The sequence below is a fragment of the Capra hircus genome, chromosome 5 (genome assembly GCF_001704415.2).
Source record: "Capra hircus breed San Clemente chromosome 5, ASM170441v1, whole genome shotgun sequence".
Lineage (NCBI taxonomy): Eukaryota > Metazoa > Chordata > Mammalia > Artiodactyla > Bovidae > Capra > Capra hircus.
The window spans coordinates 7358207-7377467 of record NC_030812.1 but is presented as its reverse complement, the minus strand read 5'-3'; the positions used below and the strand labels follow the sequence as shown (position 1 = coordinate 7377467).

The following is a 19261-nucleotide window of genomic DNA, read 5'->3' as shown; positions in this document are numbered from 1 at the left end:
AATAATACAGCATATCTGATATGAACCCACATACCCACTTATAAAATACGGGGACGCACATAAAAGTGTGTGGATATGTATGGGCAGATCTTTCTTCATAAGTCCCAGTGGGTGAACACTTGGAGCGGTATGAAAGTAGAGATAGTAAGATCTATTTGAAACCTACTGCAGCTCTCTGCTAGTGTAAGACATCTCTTTCCAATAAACATGATGATGTAGCGGAGTCTACCAAGTCTGATTCTCTGTCTCTCGTCGCTTTGTACATGTTACTCATTCCTTACAATGTAACCTAGGAATTGGGAGCCTATTTAACAGGTGAGAAAACTGAAGTAAAATGACTGCTAACATCAGACACAGTAAATAGCAAGTTTTTTCCTTCTCAAAAAAAAAAAAAGGGATCAATTGAATCAGAACAATAACAATGGAAAAATAATGGAGTAAGGATTCATATACTCAGATTAATGTCAATTAATGAAAAGATTGACAGGAGGGAGCCATGAGATACCCAGCAAATTCAGCAAACTAGGTGACTATATTGTACAATATCAGATTTTGTTTCATATGTCTGTGACTCTACAAAAACATTTCCATTTCATTTTTTGAAATCAGAGTTTTAAGCTTCCTGTTGCGTTTTATAACTACAACTCAAAGTAAAAGTTTTACCATCCTTCGCCATTATGAGACAAAGAAATCTCATCACTGTGTAGGTTCATCAATAAAAACTTGGTGTTGGATGTATATTCACTAGTACATTTAGAACAATAACCTAATAACTGTTTTTCATTGTCATAATCTCTAGTCTCTATAGCAGAACAGTTATAATAGAAGAGAAAAAGCCTTGACTGTCCCAACAGGGGGGAAAGTTGAAAAGTCCAAATTATTAAAGAATTTGGACATTCTGTTGGTCTATTGCTACAAAAAAATCCTCAAGTGAAAAAAATAATGCGACTATTTTACACATGACTTTATAGAAGAGACATCTATTTTTAAAAGCAATGGATCTGTTCAATGATAACTGGCATATTTAGGCTTTCATTATTTTGTCGCTTTCCCTTGTGTTTGCTGTGATATTTGTGCAAATGATTCTATATTTTGTAAAAGTTATGCTAAACACAAAGTAATCCAGTGTTTCAAATAATCATTTCTTTTCATTGCCTTCATCCAAAAATGTTCACGGATTCCTTAATAGGAATTCTCATATGCATTTTAAGGAGAGTTTTAACTTTAAAATGAAGATGTGACTATGGAGTCATGGAATGATATTTTTTCTTCTTAATTATTTCTATTTTCTTTTTTTCTACAAAATTATAATTAATTTTCTTATAAGGATTAAAACATTTAAACAGAAAGGAAGGAGGGGTTTTACTGGTTTGTAAGAGGACTCTGAGAAAACTCCTAGGCTTAAGGTCAGGTGTTCTGGCATCAGTTACTACCTCTGCCCCTTAAGATTGGTGATTTTGTTTTTTTAAGTGAAAAAACTCTCTTTTTGCCTCTGGATCTTAGGATATAAAATAACAACAGTATTAACTATGTCATCTGGTTGTCATGAGAAATAAACTGCATAATGCTTGGGAATTATTTTGGGGATTGTGAACATACAAATAAAAGGTAATGTTAAGGTGTCTATCTCCTGTTTAAATGAGCAATCCTTGTGAACGTATGCCAGGGTTCCTGGAGAGTAGGTGGTAAAAGGAACAAGATGAAACTGATGGTTTAGAAGATTTTACCCAAGTTGGAAAAGTGATATTTTCCTGTTGCAGAAGATGACATGGCAGAAGGGGACACCAGGGGTGACTGGTTGCCGGTATCCTGCAGCCCTCCAGTAGAATGGGAGCGTAACCACTCTTTGCCTTCCTCTTGGTTGGCCTGCCGAGACGATGGGGTGTATCTGCAAAACAGCACAGCTAAGACACTTCAGCACATCTGCAAGGGCAAGGCAATATCAGGACGAGGAAACAATTGAGAGGAGCTTACTATTCAGACTGAACAACATTCTCAAACAGACTGAATTTAATTATAATTGCTTAGTTCTTCCAGATGATTTGACACCATCTGTTTGAATCTCACAGGAAAAAAAAAAAATAAAGGATTTTGAAAAGAAAATTACATTCCTGTGAGATATGTGGTTGAAAATCATAAGCAACGAGCAGACAGCCAGGTTAATTGAGAAGGGCACAAAAGCATGGTGTTTAGAAGGGTGTGAAGAGGGTGAAAACACAAAGTAAATATGGTAGACAGTAGCTGGCCAGAAGCCAAAGGAACGGATGGATGGGCACAATAAGACACAGGAAACAGAACACGAACTGCCAGATCTTTTTTAAAGGAAAGCGAAAACATTTATTTGGTTAAAAATGCCACTTGACACTATGTCTGGATTTTTTTAAAACATGGAAAGAGAAATAAGCTCCCTTTATTGGAATACATTTCTGGAACAAAATCTTAAAATGGAATATTTGCAAACTGTTTGCTCTTGTTAAGAAACTGGAGAGAAGGAGGATAACAGATAAAGATCTAATAGGCCAGTATTCACTTTCGCCAGAGTAAGTAAATTCTTAGTTCCAAATAGCAGTCAACCTATCATGTTCGTATAGTGTCATACCTCTAGTAATAGTTCATTCCATTATCTTCCCATTAGATAGAAGTGTACAGTAAAAGATGGCCATGCATTAAATTTTCATTTTATATTTTTTATGAACTTAAGAATCCCGGGAACGGGGGAGCCTGGTGGGCTGCCACCTATGGGGTCGCACAGAGTCAGAAACGACTGAAGTGACTTAGCAGCAGCAATTATTATTTTTATATTATTATGTAATACTAGACTAACTTTTGTCTGTTCTGCTTTGATAGATATCAGCACTTCTGAAAAACAGAAAAAAAAGCTCTTCTGAGTTTTTACCAAAAGGTTTTCTTAAAAATTATCCCTTAATTACACTATTTGTCCTCTGATGATGAAAATAACTGTTCTTGGATTCAAATTAGAGTATCCTTCAACCTTTCAACATTAATTGGCTACAGGTGCAGACTATAGGGGTCGAGGCATATGCCTCCAAGATACAAACACTAGGGAAACTGATTTTATTCTTCAGAAGTGAGTCCTGAATTCTATTAAAATTGCTGCCCCCCAAATAATGTCTTTTTCATCACATTTAAATTACTGAGTTTTGGCCTCTACCAACTTCTACCTGAGGGCCATCTCACCAACTCCTCAGGCCAGAGAAAACATCAGGATTAAGAGTGAGTTGATCCTTGATGTCAGGCGCTTCTTTGCAAAGAAAGAAAGAAAGAGGCAGAGAGACAGCACACAAAGCTTACGTAACAACAGAGAAAGGCAGCAATTGTGCTGAGAGAAATATATACCTTAGTCCCTTTTTGGGTAGTGTATTTCTGTCAAGCTGCATGCTGTTAAAACAAAGAAAACCCCTAAGGACATAATGTAAAAACCCCTCCAAATTATACATCCAACATAAATGACTCTATTTGAAATCTGTTACACAAAATAAGGTTTTCTTTTTTGTAAAAACATATTTAATGCTTAACTCATTGGAAAATGCCAACCAAAGGACACTGGATTTCACTGTTGCAACACATTCAATGATAACTTATTGACAGGTCTATTTGAAGATAGATTAAGTTCTATATTAACATACTTCTCCTCTAGATTCTATTTACCTACTGTTACGGTAGGTTTTCCTTCCCCATGCAAATGACTAGATTTCTGCTATGATTTCACACGTAAGAGAATCATAGAGGAGGAATGAGAAAGATCTCTGCCTAAGTTAAAGTGGCACGCTCCAACAGAGAGAGATGTAATAAATCCCCTTTCAATACTTATTTTTTGTATTTAGATGATCTTTAGTAAAAATAAAGGCAGATATATTCCTATTCACAGAAAAAGAAGAGAAATATATAACTGCTTGAAATGTAATCCTTCTAGCATCATTTATTTAAATATTTAAATACAATTAAACTATGCTATCTTTTCAAATTATAAATTGGATGTTTAAAAGGCTATGAGTTTTCAGTGTCTATTTTAAACAATTCTCAATTGGTCCTAAAAAGGGAAGAAAGAATGTGTCTGGAGAAAATGAGAAGTGGCCTCCCTAAAAATAGAGGAAAGGGTGTCAAGAATTAAGTGGGATGAGTCTAGGAATTTCTGTTATAATCTCTGGCATATGGATAACCAAATAATACAATTAATTTGGATTTTCAGGATGATATCTGTTTCATTAAACTTCAAATGGTCAAAATTGAATACACAGGATATGCACATGAGGATGATATAACATGGATGCCAACACAATGACTTGAAATTTAATCACTAAAAATCAAAGCTAAAATGTTTTCTTCTATGGGTTCTCCATTAATTAGCACTGCAATAGAAACCATCCAAAGACATCATCTTCTTTTACTTTATGTACTGGGAATGTCCAAATAGGGTAATCACACAATTATGTAGAAGCCAATTCTAGTATGTATCTTGCCTTTAGATGTATTCTTAGTACATCTGTATTTTTAGTACAACAGAAAGGAATCATTCTGAACAACTACAAGAGTACTCTAAACATATACTACAACACGCTGAAGCATCGACAGCGTCGTTAGCTATTTTAAAGATCATCTCTTTCATATGTATGAATTTACTAGACTTTAACATCACAGAGGACACTGAAAATAGGCATGGTTTTGCCCATGTTATTTACTGTGTAAACATTATATGTTTGTATTGTACAGAGAATTTAATGAAAGGAAAATCAGAGAATAAGTTTACCAATATAAGTTAAAATTTTAAGTAGAAATATCTGTTTGAATCTGGATATTAATGATTTTATAATATGGACACTTTTCACAAATGCTGAAAGGCTAAAAGCTCTTATGCCTCCAAGAGCCAAGAGGGCAATGGGGATAAATGAAGTAGAAATGTTAATTAACAGTCTGAAGAGGACAGGCACTGTGTGTCTGAAGCCAGTAAACGTGGTACAGGATTTTAAAGGCAGGGTAGCTAGATCTGACAGTAAAAAACAAGCCAGACGCTTTAAAGTTGGCTACAACTTAAAAATTTTTAAGGTTTGGTTTGGTCATAAAAAGCAAAATGTACAAAACAAATATGAACTAATAGCCAAAGGCTGCTCTGATCTAGAACAGTTAGAGGAAAAAACTGTTAAATTTTAAATAATTTATGATACTTTAATGAGGAGAAATTTAGACCAAAATTAAAATCTATAAGAAAGGCTATTTATTTAATAGTATTAGAATAATAAATATCAATAAAGTCTTTTGAAATTGTAAATCAACAGGAAAGTCATTAACTTACATACATCTCTATCATATCTTTCTAATTACTTTGTCTAAAATATTTACTTTGGCCCATTTTCTCTTCAGTCAGTTCAGTCGCTCAGTCATGTCCGACTCTTTGCGACCCGGTGAATTGCAGCACGCCAGGCCTCCCTGTCCATCACCAACTCCCGGAGTTCACCCAAACTCATGTCCATTGAGTCGGTGATGCCATCCAGCCATCTCATCCTCTGTTGTCCCCTTCTCCTCCTGCTAAACGCTTGGCTTCCTTAGTGTTCCCAATATTATGTGGACTATTGTAATTAAGTCAGGATCTCTGATAGGATCTAATTTTCTCTTCGAGGGATCACATAGTTCTTGGGTGTACTTTAAAGGATTAGGATGAATTTCTGTTGCTTGCAATTTTGTTCACAAGAAAAAAAAGCACAACTTCTTATATCAAAACTTATTTCAGTCAAGTAATTTATTGGAAGAAACTAGTTAATGTTTATATTGTATACCGTAACTATGAAGATAATTTGCTTTTTCATAGTTTAATAGTCATGAATATATCTTACTAAGAGTAAAAGGTAAAAATTTAATCTCTTCAAAATTAGTTTTAAGACTTAGTTTAGAAAAATTATTTATCTGTGTATACCAGAACACATCCATCTGTAAAACTGGTCTATTTGAATTCTGAAAACCAAGTTTAAAAAGAAGATTTGTTTAAAGAGAAAATTAACTGTATATTTGCCAGTGTATTTCCATAGCTAAAATTATATATATACTGACTTCTGCTAGAATACAGATCAAAGGGAAATATTAACACCACATTTATACTGCAGCTATAAAGCTCATCAGTATTATCAACTAGATTTATTTTAGAGTTACTTGGTTACAAATAATTACTTGACCACTTTCCTGTATTTTAATGTACGAATGCCAAAGAAATGAGTCGATGGCTAAATGGTCAACTTGTAGTCATATTCATGATAAAAGTAATCAGTATTTTGGAAGGTGAGTATTGTTAACAAATAATAACCTATTTGCAGTGTGCCATGTTTGAAGTGACATGTCATCATCAACAACAGACTGAATAAAAGTTTGTGAAAGTTATCAGGCATTTTCAGTGACCTGTGGCACTTTCACAAATAACACAATTAAGATATACAGCCAAGGGCATTTCTGAAAGCTTTAGGTGTGCCGAGAAACAAACAGCATTAAGTTCATCATGGAAAACCAGGCAGGTTTAAGATACATTCTTGGGGAAAAGAATCAGTACCAAAATACCTGAGAAAGGATTTTTTAGGGAGGAGAATCCAGAGCCTTCTTGGCCAACAGAGATGCTTTCTCTTAAGTATATTAGGTAAGGAATGCCTTAGTATGGTCATTTTAAGTTTAAAGGAAAACAGTAATTAATTAAATCAATGAGAAATATCTTATAATGTAGTTTAAAAAGGGCCTAATAAAAATGTCACTAGAGTTGTAATTTTGTCTAAGAATTCATATCTGACAACTGATCTTTTCTTTTCCAATTCAACTAGGATTCCTAGCTATCCATTTGCTATTTTTCCAAAGAAATGCTAATAAAGCCAACTGAACATTTTACTCTGAGCATAATTGTAGAATCCATTTAGATTTGATGTTTAAATATGCTTAAATCATCCTAGAGCTCAAGCTAAATCATTGTTGTGTCTTGAGAAAACATCATTCAATACATAAAAACATGCTTTGAATTTTATTTAAATTGGCTAGTGGGTGTATATGTATGCATCATACCAAAAAACTAACTACTCAATTTTTTTATGGATCCTTAATGGTTTTCACCTTCTGCAAATGTGGTAGTAACACCAAATAAAAGGCCCAGTATTAATAATCCGACATCCCTTTGCAAAGTGGCACTCTCACTGAAATTTAAAAAAACAAAAACAAAACCAAAAAAAAACCGAAACTGAATGCAGGGTATGGGTAGGTACAGTGTGGGGAGGAGGGAGGTGAAGACTTCAGCAAGGCCTCCAGGAGAGCTCACCTTTCTGAGAGAGTAGATCTCACACTACCAGTTCTCATGAGCAGGCTCTGCACCTCGTGAGTGCCTGTGGTCAGTCCAGACAGGGAGCCATGGTGGCTGAGGGGGAGGTCAATGGACTCAGAGCTCGTGTGGAGGCTAGTCATGGACTGGTAACTCGGAGTGTCCTTGCTGCCAGCAGAGGAACTGCTCAGATTGGCAGCCCACACGAGACCACCTGATGTGAAAGAGTGAACCGATGCAGGGCTGGATGCCAACGAGTGGCTTAAGCTTATAACGTCTGCAGTGAGGTCTGAGGGTTTATTGAAGAGAGGGCTGCTGCTGCCACTGAGCCCACCAGCACTGCCCAGGCTGCCCGTACCAGACGACGGCGACTCCAGACTGCCTTGCCGCGCTAGTGTGGTACTGGGACTGGGCATTACAGAGGAGGATTTCACACCCTCAGTATTAGGTGCGGAGGCAGGTTTGCCACCTGCCTTGGCACCAAACAACCTAAAAGAAAAACAAATAACAGCTTCAGTTGTTCCGAGAAACTGACATCCACATTTAATACTTAGGGTTATAGTACATAGAGCCAAGCGTGCTCTGGTGGACAGGTCACCGAGCACTTCCTGTTGATAAGCTTGATAAACTTGATAAGCTTGAACTTCCTAATCTCTCTCTCTTATTGCCATAGGGGTAAACTGGTACTGGGCTGCCATCCTGATGATGGGGGGACATGGGCCACACAGAAGGAAGGGTAAGCCAAACATCAAAGTCCCTGGTTTCCGCAGTTACGTAATCATGAGAGTTTTATTTTTGCAAAATTAAGTAGTTTGCACATACTTGCTACCTATTTATAGAACCATTATAATGAAACAACTTCTACGCATTCGGTATATAATATGAAATTCTTCTTCTTTTTTTTTCCTTCATGTTGTCGGCTTATTCAAACTCTAGAAGGAATGCTGAAGGCAAAGTTTAGGAGTCTGTGTTGTATGGCTGGGGTCCCAAGTGACTGTCAGAGAGGAGGTGGTTAGAAATATTGGATACTGTCGGCAACATGTCAGTATGTCTGTAGTGTCCCCAAGAAAGGCCAGAGGGTCAGATGTCAGTTGCCAGTGCTATTCCAATACATATTTATAATAGTGATTTGAAACATGGTTGGTGCTAAGTTAGATGTCGGAGTTTCTTCAGAAAACATTTTAGTTTTGTAAATGAAGCAGATGATATAATTGAATTCATGTAAATATGGAAATAAAGTGTGATATGAAAAATGACATAATGATCACTAATTAAGTTGCAATGAAATCGTTATTTCCCATAGCGAAATATTTTATGACGAATAAGAGAAATTGTTTCATAGGTAATGGGCCACTGGAGGGCACTATTGGCTTTACTTAAGCAACGGAAATATTTACTCTCACTACAAGTGATTACTCTTTGCAATGAGAATCAACATTTCAAAACACCACTTCTTCAGGATTAATGTTTCTACTGTGGAATATAAAACCTCTAGGTCTTTCAAACAATCATGTATCTGAGATTACTGAAATGTAAAAGTAAGTGTTTCAAGACACTATTTCCCAGATATCAAGGCTCCTGGTTTAGTCAGTATAATCAAAGCAAACATTAAAAATACTAAACATAACATGTAATGGATTATAAATGGACTATAAATCATATCCTGTCATTTCACAGACAAGGAAACAGACCCAGAATAATTTAACTGTCTGTACTAAATCTTTACCTGTATGTATTTTCCTGCCACTTAAAACACATCAGTATTTAAACACACTGATATTGAGAAGGAGAACTCGATATATTGAATATCAAAAACAATCCCCATGCAGAAACCAAGCCCTATAGGTTATTCAAGTCATATCAATGAAAGCTGATAATGAGTTAGAAAACCTAGCACATTTCTTAGTTATAATCCTATGCCAAGCATCTAAAGGTTTTCAAATTCTGTCAATCATATCATACCTTGACTTTCATTAAGATTTCAGGATATGGTGCTACATAAATCTGTCCTCTGTGATCCAGTACTGTATAAAGAACACAACTTCATCTATGTTCATGATTAACATCAGCTCATTAGGAGCCAACAAGATAATAAACACTAGAAATGGATACCAATAGTCATAAAGACCTATTTTATTTTATTAACTGTGTAAAGATGAAAATCTATTACAAGCTACTGTTTTATCACTCCCCCTAGGTACTACCATCTGCTTTTACTCATAAATGCTGTTTGTTTTGCTGTGACAATAGTGAAACTGCAAAGTTGGAGCATTTCTCAAAATGAGCAATATTTTTCCTCTAGCTATTTATAGCATTGGCTTCTGAAAACTCATTGTACTCAGAAGCTGACTTAGAATCTAAGTTATATATACCATACACTGAGGCTATATGCATATACATACACATGGAGGATATACATCTTTTATAGGACAGGCTACGGGACACACAAATATAGATAAAGCATTATATGTTGTCCCAGCTCCATTTTACGCTTTCTTACCTTCGAAATGTTGGTGAGGCAATGTCAGGGTACTTGGACCCCGGCTGCCTGAGCCCTTGTGTCCCACAGGCACTAGCAGACGTGGGGCTGGATTTGGGGGAACCTGACAAAGAAACGCTCTCTGAATCTGAGACTGCAACCTTTTCTTTCTCCTTGTCTGTCTGGTTGACGGTGACGGGACTCGAGCGCCCTGAGCCAATCTTTGCGGGTTCTCTCAGTTTCGAGGTGGCGGCACCAGCTGACTTGCTGCTGACATTGGAATCGATACTGCTGGTGCTGGATCTGTGGCCGCCTCGGCCGGGAATGCCACTGGTGCTGGATTTGGATGGGCGGGGCAAGCTTCGGTACTGCAGGGAGGTTTTGGTGCTAACATGCAGCCCAGCGTCGTCCTGATTCTGGGACCCATCCAAGCTGGTTTTCCTCCCTGCGTTTGACTTCCCACCAATGGCAGCAGATTTGGGGATTTTGCCCAGTGTGGCTGAGCCGCTTGTTATGGTGGCTCCGCTGCTAGTGATCATGGCAGAGGACCCGACTCCACTTGGCTTCTTAAATCCAAAAGAGCCAGTGGCCGTTGATCTTCCAATGCCCGAGGGGGGCTTTTTCCCCTCATCTCCACTGCTCTTTCCTGCATCTGATGGAGATCTCTGCAGAGATGATCCTTTCAGGGGACTTTTTCCTTTCTCAGAAGCTTTGGCATCATCAGTTTTCCCTAATGAGTGAGAAATATACACATTTATGTGCCTGCACATAATATTTCTTTAAACAGAGTGTAAAATGTGAATACATCTGTGTGTGTGCTTGGTTGCTCAGTTGTGTCTGACTCTGCGACCCCATGGACTGTGGCCCACCAGGCTCCTCTGTCCATGGGATTTTCCAGGCAAGAATACTACAGTGAGTTGCTAGTTCCTGCTTCAGGGGATCTTCCTGACCCAGGGATCAAATTCACATCTGTGTCTCCTGCATTGGCAGGCAGGTTTTTTACCACTGTACCACCTGGGAGGCCCAAATATATTTTTTTACTACTTAAATTCCTATTCATTATTTTAGCTCTAAATAGGCATGTACACAATATATTCAGAAGATTAAGTACAAAGCTATAAAAATATGGCTGTTAGAGGAAAATGACTAGAGAGCAAGGAGATAAAATGAAAATGCATATTTTTGCTATGTATTATTGCCTTATAGCTTGCAACTCTCTTCCTTTATAAAGATAGCACTTAATCTCATCAAACTAAGTGCTTGAAAAAGAGTTCATCAGATGATTGTGTTTGAAGGATCCTGGTACATTAGTACCTCAGGTGGCACTATTTATATGAGGCATCATTTTAAAAATAGGGAGAGCGTCTTAAAAAAAAGAAGGATGGTACAATTTACAGAAATCTTTTACTCAATATTTTATCAAGTCTAACTTGGAAATAATGTTTCAAATCTCCAGCCTTCCAACCCATTAGATTAGTGTGACTTTTCTTGCCTCTTAGAAGTGAAACATAGGGGGAGAGGTAACATAAATATTCCAAACTTTATAGGAAATCAGAATGAAAGCTATCTTATTTTTTTTAATAAGTGTGCTTATTTTATTTCCACATGATCAGAAATGACTGTGGCAAAATAAAACACTCACCAAACTGTGATGATACCCTCTAGAGGATGCCTGGAGTGTTGTATTCATGTGGATGCATATGGTAAGGCATGTGAAATTTAGACAGAAAAAGTATTTATATTGAGAATTACTATATCAATATAAATAATTATATTTTTGATATAATTATGAAAAGCTGCTATTAAAGACAAGAAAGATCAAATTGAAACAATTTAGCTTAACAGCTGCCAGAAGACCAGCCTACCAGGTGTCTTGAGTGCACTGGTCCCAGTTTTCTGCCTGGATGGTGCTCCTCCTTGGGCTGACATGCCTCTTCTCCAGGACCCTGTCTGAGAAACAGCCAGGGAGGCTTTCTGCCCCGTCTTCTCAGGGTCTTCAGGAAGACCAGAGGAAACGCCCTTCCACTTGCCACCCCCATCCCCATGGCTGTCAAAGTCCTCCTCGGGTTTTTTCAGCTCCTCGGTGCTCTCCCAAGGCTCATCTGTTGCAGATCGTTTCTCTGAATCTGTCTTCAGCTGTAAAGAAAATAGGACAGAAGAACTTTGTGCAGAAAAATCTATCAAGTGTAAATTGGGCCCTGGAATGTCCTTTCAGATAATTAGCTTAAAAAAAACCAGCAGCAGTGATTTGTATTTCAAAAGAACTCCAAAGATGCCTCTATTTTTATCTCTCTGTTCATTTAAGTTTCATTAATTTTAGTCCTATAATTCTCATTTGCACATATTAGAGAATATCAGAAGAAATCTGTGCAGAAAACTTCAATTAAACACTCCAGAGAGGAAGGCATTTTCTATGTCAAATCTAACAAGGAAAAGTAAGACAAGATAAAACTTAATTATCTAATATTCATTCTCAATTCACCATTCTCAAGAGATTCAGCGATGCATCTCAGAGATCAATATAAAATGAATCACGAACCATCCAAAATCAGACAATTAAAAAATCATTTTTGGATTCCTAAACAATTATATCAATATTATAAAGAAAGATATGCAACAGAAGGCTTCCTGGGTTAGATTGTAATCAATTGAAAGAATACATATACATAAGCTGCCTCAGTTTAATGTAATTATTTCGGACAAAGAGGCTGTGCTATACTTTAATGCAATGTAACATAACTTGGGGGGAAATCTGGCAGAAGCACTGGAGAAAGAATGGAGGCAATTCTTACCTGAGTGTTCTTTCGGGATGGAACAGTGATGTTGGAGTAAGAGCTGACAGAGGATGTGGTATTCAGGTCATCAGTGCTGATGTTATCCAGGGTGTCGCTGAGACCACTGCTCACCGAACTGCTGTCATCCCAGCTAAAGACAGGCAGTGGCAATGACTCAGCACAGGGTGCACAACGCAAATCACCCGAATTTCCACTTAACGTGTATCATGTATTGGGAAAATAATTCTTTTTTTTTTTTCAATCTTATGATGAAAAATACTCACTTTTCATTTTTGGAAAATCATGCTGTTAAGAACTGAGCACAAACCTGAGGATAATCTTATCAAAGGTTTGCTAAGAATCAGTGCCTAGAGCAGATACAGGGAGAATGTTGATAAAATGAGTAAAAATAATGTTGAGAGCCGAAGAATTGATGCCTTTGAACTGTGGTGCTGGAGAAGACTCTTGAGAGTCCCTTGGATAGCAAGGATGTCAAACCAGTCAATCATAAAGGAAATCAACCCCAAATGTTCATTGAAAGGACTGATGAAGCTGAAGCTTCAATACTTTGGCCCCCTGATTTGAAGAACTGACTCATTGGAAAAGACCCTGATGCTGAGAAAGACTGAAGGCAGAAGCAGAAGGGGACGACAGAGGATGAGATGGTTGGATGGCATCACTGACTCAATGGACATGAGTTTGAGCAAACTCCTGGAGATGGTGAAGGACAGGGAAGCCAGGCCTGCTGAAATCCATGAGGTTGCAACAAGTTTGACATGACTAAGCAACTGAACAACAACAAAAAATATTGCTATTAATACTTCAAAGCATCAGGGAAAAAAAAAACATTATACCCATAATCTTTGTTTTTCTCCCAGAGAAGGCAATCAGAAGTCATGTAGCATGTAAGAATCCATCCTTTGTGTTAAAAAGTAAGAAGAAACACAAGCACACAAAAACTGTGCTTTAGTCAAGAACCAGAAAATCATTCCTTAGTCTTTCTCCTACCAATAACTACTTCCAGTGATTTACCAACTCTTGAAGATTGAGACTTATTTTATCATAGCATTCCTCTTGCAATACTTCAAGATTTCTGACCTGGACAACATACAATATTCTTTCATCTGGCCTTCCCGCCTTCAGTCCTTCTCAATAAACTTCACCTGGTAAACTTGGGTCAACATTCAGAAGTTCACATCTAGCCATGTCACTCCCTAACTTAACACTCTTCAAAGACTTGTCTTTACCAAAGCTGTAGGTTCCACAGTCTAAAGCTCCTGCCCTTCAAGGTGCACAAAGTAATCATTTGGGGCATAAGGAAAGTATCTGAAATTTGGAATAAATCTGTTCTCAATTGAAAGAAGAATAAATAAAATAGGCTATATCAATATTCATATGCAGACTACCACGGGAACCCTCACTCAATCAACATGTCAGACGATGCAGACATCCTGCAGGCTGACCAGGGTCACCTGACGAGAATGGGAACTCCATGGGAAGGGGAACTCCAGAGAGTAAAGAGGTGAACCACGGCTCTCGCTTCCTGGCTGGTTTTCAGACTCCTGAGAAATAATGCTGCTCACCTGCACTCTATTAGTTGATTTGTGTAAACTGGATACATATGTCACATACAGACAAGAGTGAAGTCTCATAAAATAGACAAGTGGCTTTAGAACACCATCTGCAAGTAATCCACACAAAGAAGAGACTACGCATAACGAAAGGACAAGCTAACGGCAAAGGAAGGGCAAACTGGTGACCTTCCTACTCTGCCACGTGTGCTTTCTGAGTCACGCCATACATTAAAAATAATAGGGATGGCTTGAGATCACAGAGCAAGCTGACTCGAAATGTAATTATCAAGAAGAAAATTTGAAATTCGAATTTATAGAAAATATTGTTATTGACGAGATGCCCCTAGGTGAGCTACTGACAGCATAAAACATGACGACCAAACACATTTATAAATCATATTATTACCAGTAACAATTATATATTTGATCACAGCAAAAGGGTATTTTGTTCCACTGTAGGAAATACCTGCCGTTCGAAGCTCCTCTCATCCTTTGATTATCTTCCCCACATCTTATTTTGATAATTTCCCACGTTAGGAGCCTTAGTTTCTCAAGACAGAATGTAAGAAACTCACATTTCCAGATTTCCTTATAGACAGATATGACACGTAACACAGGGCCTCACATGCACCCGCAGTTACAGATGAGAAAAATAATCTTCTGGCAAACATAGTAGTAGTCATTCGAATTTTCTCTTATAAACACTGGCAGATACATGGTCTCTAGCCCCAGGGTTCAGAGGTTCCTGGTAGAGGAAGACATGATGCAGGATCAAAGCCTGCAAAGAGCCTCATTATCCAATCACCTCAATGATTCCAACAGCCTGTTTAGATCGCTTCATTCCTTAAATGAGATAGAGTCTGTAGTTTGAAACTAAGAACCTCTATCAATAACGCATAATTTTAAAAATAATATTTCTTCTTTCATATATCCTCTAATGTTTTTTAATGTTTATATACGCTATGAAATACATATACTGGGTTTCCCAGGTGGTGCCAGTGGTAAAGAACCTACCTGCCAATGCAGGAGACATAAGAGATGTGGGTTTGATCCCTGGGTCAGGAAGATCCCCTGAAGGAGGGCATGACAGCCCACTCCAGTATCTTTGCCTGGAGAATCCCATGGACAGAAGAGGCTAGTGGGCTATGGGCCATAGGGTCGCAAAGAGCTGGACATGACTGATGCAACTTAGCATAGCATAATACGTATATTCTCATAGGAATGTGTGCATATAATTATAAAATTTTAAATATACATACTTGAGCAACTACTTGTCTATTTAAGTAGTTACTTAATTAGATTAAGCAATTACTAATTGCTATCTAATTAAGCAACTACTTATCAGATTCCTTTAAAAAACATATGGCTTTCCAAATTATGTGGCCCTAGACTACTTCTTTGGAGAAGGCAATGGCATCCCACTCCAGCACTCTTGCCTGGAAAATCCCACGGACGGAGGAACCTGGTAGGCTACAGTCCATGGGGTCGCTACAAATCGGACACGACTGAGCAACTTCACTTTCACTTTCCACTTTCATGCATTGGTGAAGGAAATGGCAACCCACTCCACTGTTCTTGCCTGGAGAATCCCAGGGATGGGGGAGCCTGGTGGGCTGCCGTCTATGGGGTCGCACAGAGTCGGACACGACTGAAGCGACTTAGCAGCAGCAGCAGCAGACTACTTCTTCAGCTTAAACTCTCCATCCCCTGCCTGACTGGGTGCACTCGGACTAAGAGCTGCATTCAGTTCCCATCACCATCACATTGTTTGCAACGTCTGCCTTTGACCAAGCTACCCGTTGGCCTACCTGACTACCTCATACTTGCCTTACAAAGCAATTCGAGCAACTGTCTTCAGGATAAGCTAGGGAGCGTCCTCTCTGCATTGTCATAACACTCATGAACAGACTAACAGGACTGGGTGCAGCACACTGTTTTACACATCTACAAACATGTGTATAAGTGGATCATTAGACCGTGAGTTTTCTGAGCACAGAACTGTGTGATAGTTTTCTTTGAAATTCTTCTATTTGGCAATTTCTACTGTATGGCAATGACTGACGTAAATGTTGAATAAATTCTCATGTTTTATTCAGGTTAAAAGAAAGAAAATTACAGAGGTAATCTTTCATACTCATATGAAATGGAGTTTTAAGAAATACTTTTCAGAATATATTAAGTACTCAAAGAAAATTAAACAAAAAGGAAATTTTAGCTGTTTTAAAAATGAATCTTTTTAAGGTAATGATTTCTCTGGCAAGGAAGATAGAATCAATATTTCTAACTATAGCTTTCACCAATATAAATCCTAGCATTTGCAACTCAAAGTTAAATGCAACAACTCTTACGGAATTTTAAAAAATCACTTGTGTTTTAAAGCCACTTAAAATTTCAAATGATCATGGTGGCTTTGTTGTTAAAATAATATAAATGAGAGAATTCAAAATAAGATATAAATTTTCAATCTCACAACAGAAAAATTAAAAAATATATCAAATTTAGCAATATCATAGATATGAACAATCTGAATTTATCTTGGTGTAATGGAAAGAACAATGGATTCCTCATGGAAAGAACAATGGATTCCTCATGGAAAGAACAATGGATCCCTAAAATGAAAGTTTCTCACATGAGCCTTTATTAGAGGCACATAGCTAGTCTTGCTGTTCTGATCTCCCTATCTCACAGGGTAGCATGGGAAGAAAATGAATCATTTATATGAACCAGTTTATAATACTTTACACTTTTCCGTCATCTCCTCAAACTGCTTTACCACCAAGATCTCAAATGTTGCAGTCTCATTTTTTGATCACAATCTTCCATATTTCCAGCGTTCTAAAATCTACCGATTCCTAATTTTTAAGACTATTTGATAGCTACTTCCTGTTGTCTACTTTTAATGGCCTTCTCGTGTTTTTTATGCCACTGATCTCTTTACTGAATGAGGCAGGATCCAAAGATGCTGGAACAAACGGACTGCTAAAGTGAGAAGTACTGTATTCTAGCTCTTGCCACCATAGCAGTCTTCCATACCTGTCTTGACTTTGTTAATTAAACATGTTTTCCCTATTACTATTTTGAAAAATGACAACCAAGTCAATTAATGAGAATGAATAATATAAAATATTATTATATATTTTTATAAAATGTATTTTTCTGGGCTCCAGAATCACTGCAGATGGTGATTGCAGCCATGAAATTAAAAGACGCTTACTCCTTGGAAGTAAAGTTATGACCAACCTAGATAGCATATTCAAAAGCAGAGACATTACTTTGCCGACTAAGGTCCGTCTAGTCAAGGCTATGGTTTTTCCTGTGGTCATGTATGGATGTGAGAGTTGGACTGTGAAGAAGGCTGAGCGCCAAAGAATTGATGCTTTTGAACTGTGGTGTTGGAGAAGACTCTTGAGAGCTCCTTGGACTGCACAGAGATCCACCCAGTCCATCCTAAAGGAGATCAGTCCTGGGTGTTCAATGGAGGAACTGATGTTGAAGCTGAAACTCCAATATTTTGGCCACCTCATGCAAAGAGTTGACTCATTGGAAAAGATCTGGATGCTGGGAGGGATTGGGGGCAGGAGGAGAAGGGGACAACAGAGGATGAGATGGCTGGATGGCATCACTGACTTGATGGACGTGAGTCTGAGTGAACTCCGGGAGTTGGTGATGGACAGGGAGGCCTGGCGTGCTGCAATTCATGGGGTCGCAAAGAGTCAGACACGACTGAGTGACTGAACTGAACTGAACTGAATAATAACTGCGTATAGATTCAAGTTACCTAACCTCATGTGATTTCTCAGCTGAGGTTAGATCTCTCACTTAGAAATTCTGCTTAATCCAAAAGTGATTTTCTTCAGATTCCAATGATATAGTTTTGGTTCTTCTTTCTCTGAATCCCAAGATCTTACTCCTAGTACTTTAGTGAAACCACTTTCACAAAGGCCAATAAATCCATAGATTGAGTGCTTACTATGTGTCCTACTCTTCTAAATACTTAATGCTGCTGCTGCTGCTGCTGCTAAGTTGCTTCAGTTGTGTCCGACCCTGTGCGACCCCACAGACGGCAGCCCACCAGGCTCCTCTGTCCCTGGGATTCTCCAGTCAAGAACACTGGAGTGGGTTGCCATTTACTTCTCCAAAATACTTAATATATATTATCTAATCCCCAAATGAAGCCAAGAGACAGACATTATACAGATAAAGGGGTTCGGGAAGTTTGAATGATGGAGCTGGGATGTGAACCCAGGAATTTTGCCCTAAAACTTGGTCAGCACTTCTCTCTCTTGCCTCCCATCTTCTCACCCCTTGTATCTTAAAATACACCAATGATGAGCCTTTAGAGGCTCTTTGCAAAGTTCCCCAGTCCACAGAACCCTTTACTTTTCTCTTCTTTGTGATTCCTTCGAATTCCTCAAAATTCAGGACTTAATCTTAAATCAACTTAGAGATTCTTTCTTGGAAATATCTTAGTCTCTCACAAGTTCAATATCACCTCCATGATGACAATACTCAAGTTTACATCTCTAATTCAGACTTCTTTCTTGATTAACTGAGCAGCCTTTCCAGCCTTCCTCTGAACAGTTTCTCAAGGATGTCCTATTCAAATCTCAAATTCAGTCTACCTAGATCCCATCATTTCTCTTTAAAAATTTTTCTCCCTTTCAGTTACTGCCTATTTGTTTATCCTTCTTCAAAACATTACTGCTAGTATCTCTCTTCTCTCACCTTGATTCACTGTTGATCAAGTTGCTTCTTATCCTCTAAAGTCTGTCTCAGTTACAGGTGGCATGGCCCTCCTTGCGTTCTGCATTACCAGTCAGTATACTCCTTCCATAAGAGCTTTTAGTAAGAATCTGCTCTTATTCATTAAGTGATTAATAAATTATAGCTCCTATCCTTTGAAGAGCTCACTGTGTATTGTGGAGGGCAAACATAAACAGACCATTATAATACAAAATGGTAAGGGTTGTAATAGAGATGAATGGCAAATGTATGGCAGAACAGCAGCCCTTACCACTCATTAGAAGAGTTCAAGCATTTCTTCCAGATAGGGATACTATAGCATGATCAGAAGAAATAACTGTTAATCACTGTATCAGAGCATGTATGGCTTGTTATGCCATTATTTTGTTTT

General features: G+C 38.0%; 1 protein-coding gene across 8 annotated transcripts in view; it reads right to left on the bottom strand.

The window, feature by feature from the left end:
- The window catches only part of NAV3 (neuron navigator 3), a 619023-nt gene that overhangs the window by 89776 nt on the left and 509986 nt on the right, over nucleotides 1-19261 (bottom strand). For 5 of the 8 annotated variants that reach the window (XM_013963653.2, XM_013963652.2, XM_005679745.3 and 2 more), the window contains exons 13-18: nucleotides 12572-12704; nucleotides 11645-11915; nucleotides 9801-10509; nucleotides 7301-7789; nucleotides 3358-3399; nucleotides 1728-1888 (exon numbers count right to left, since the gene is read on the bottom strand). In XM_013963653.2, the coding sequence (XP_013819107.2) occupies nucleotides 1728-1888; nucleotides 3358-3399; nucleotides 7301-7789; nucleotides 9801-10509; nucleotides 11645-11915; nucleotides 12572-12704 (1805 nt within the window). The remainder of the gene's footprint in view (nucleotides 1-1727; nucleotides 1889-3357; nucleotides 3400-7300; nucleotides 7790-9800; nucleotides 10510-11644; nucleotides 11916-12571; nucleotides 12705-19261) is intronic. The other 3 variants (XM_013963654.2, XM_013963655.2, XM_013963657.2) reach the window with 2 other exon arrangements.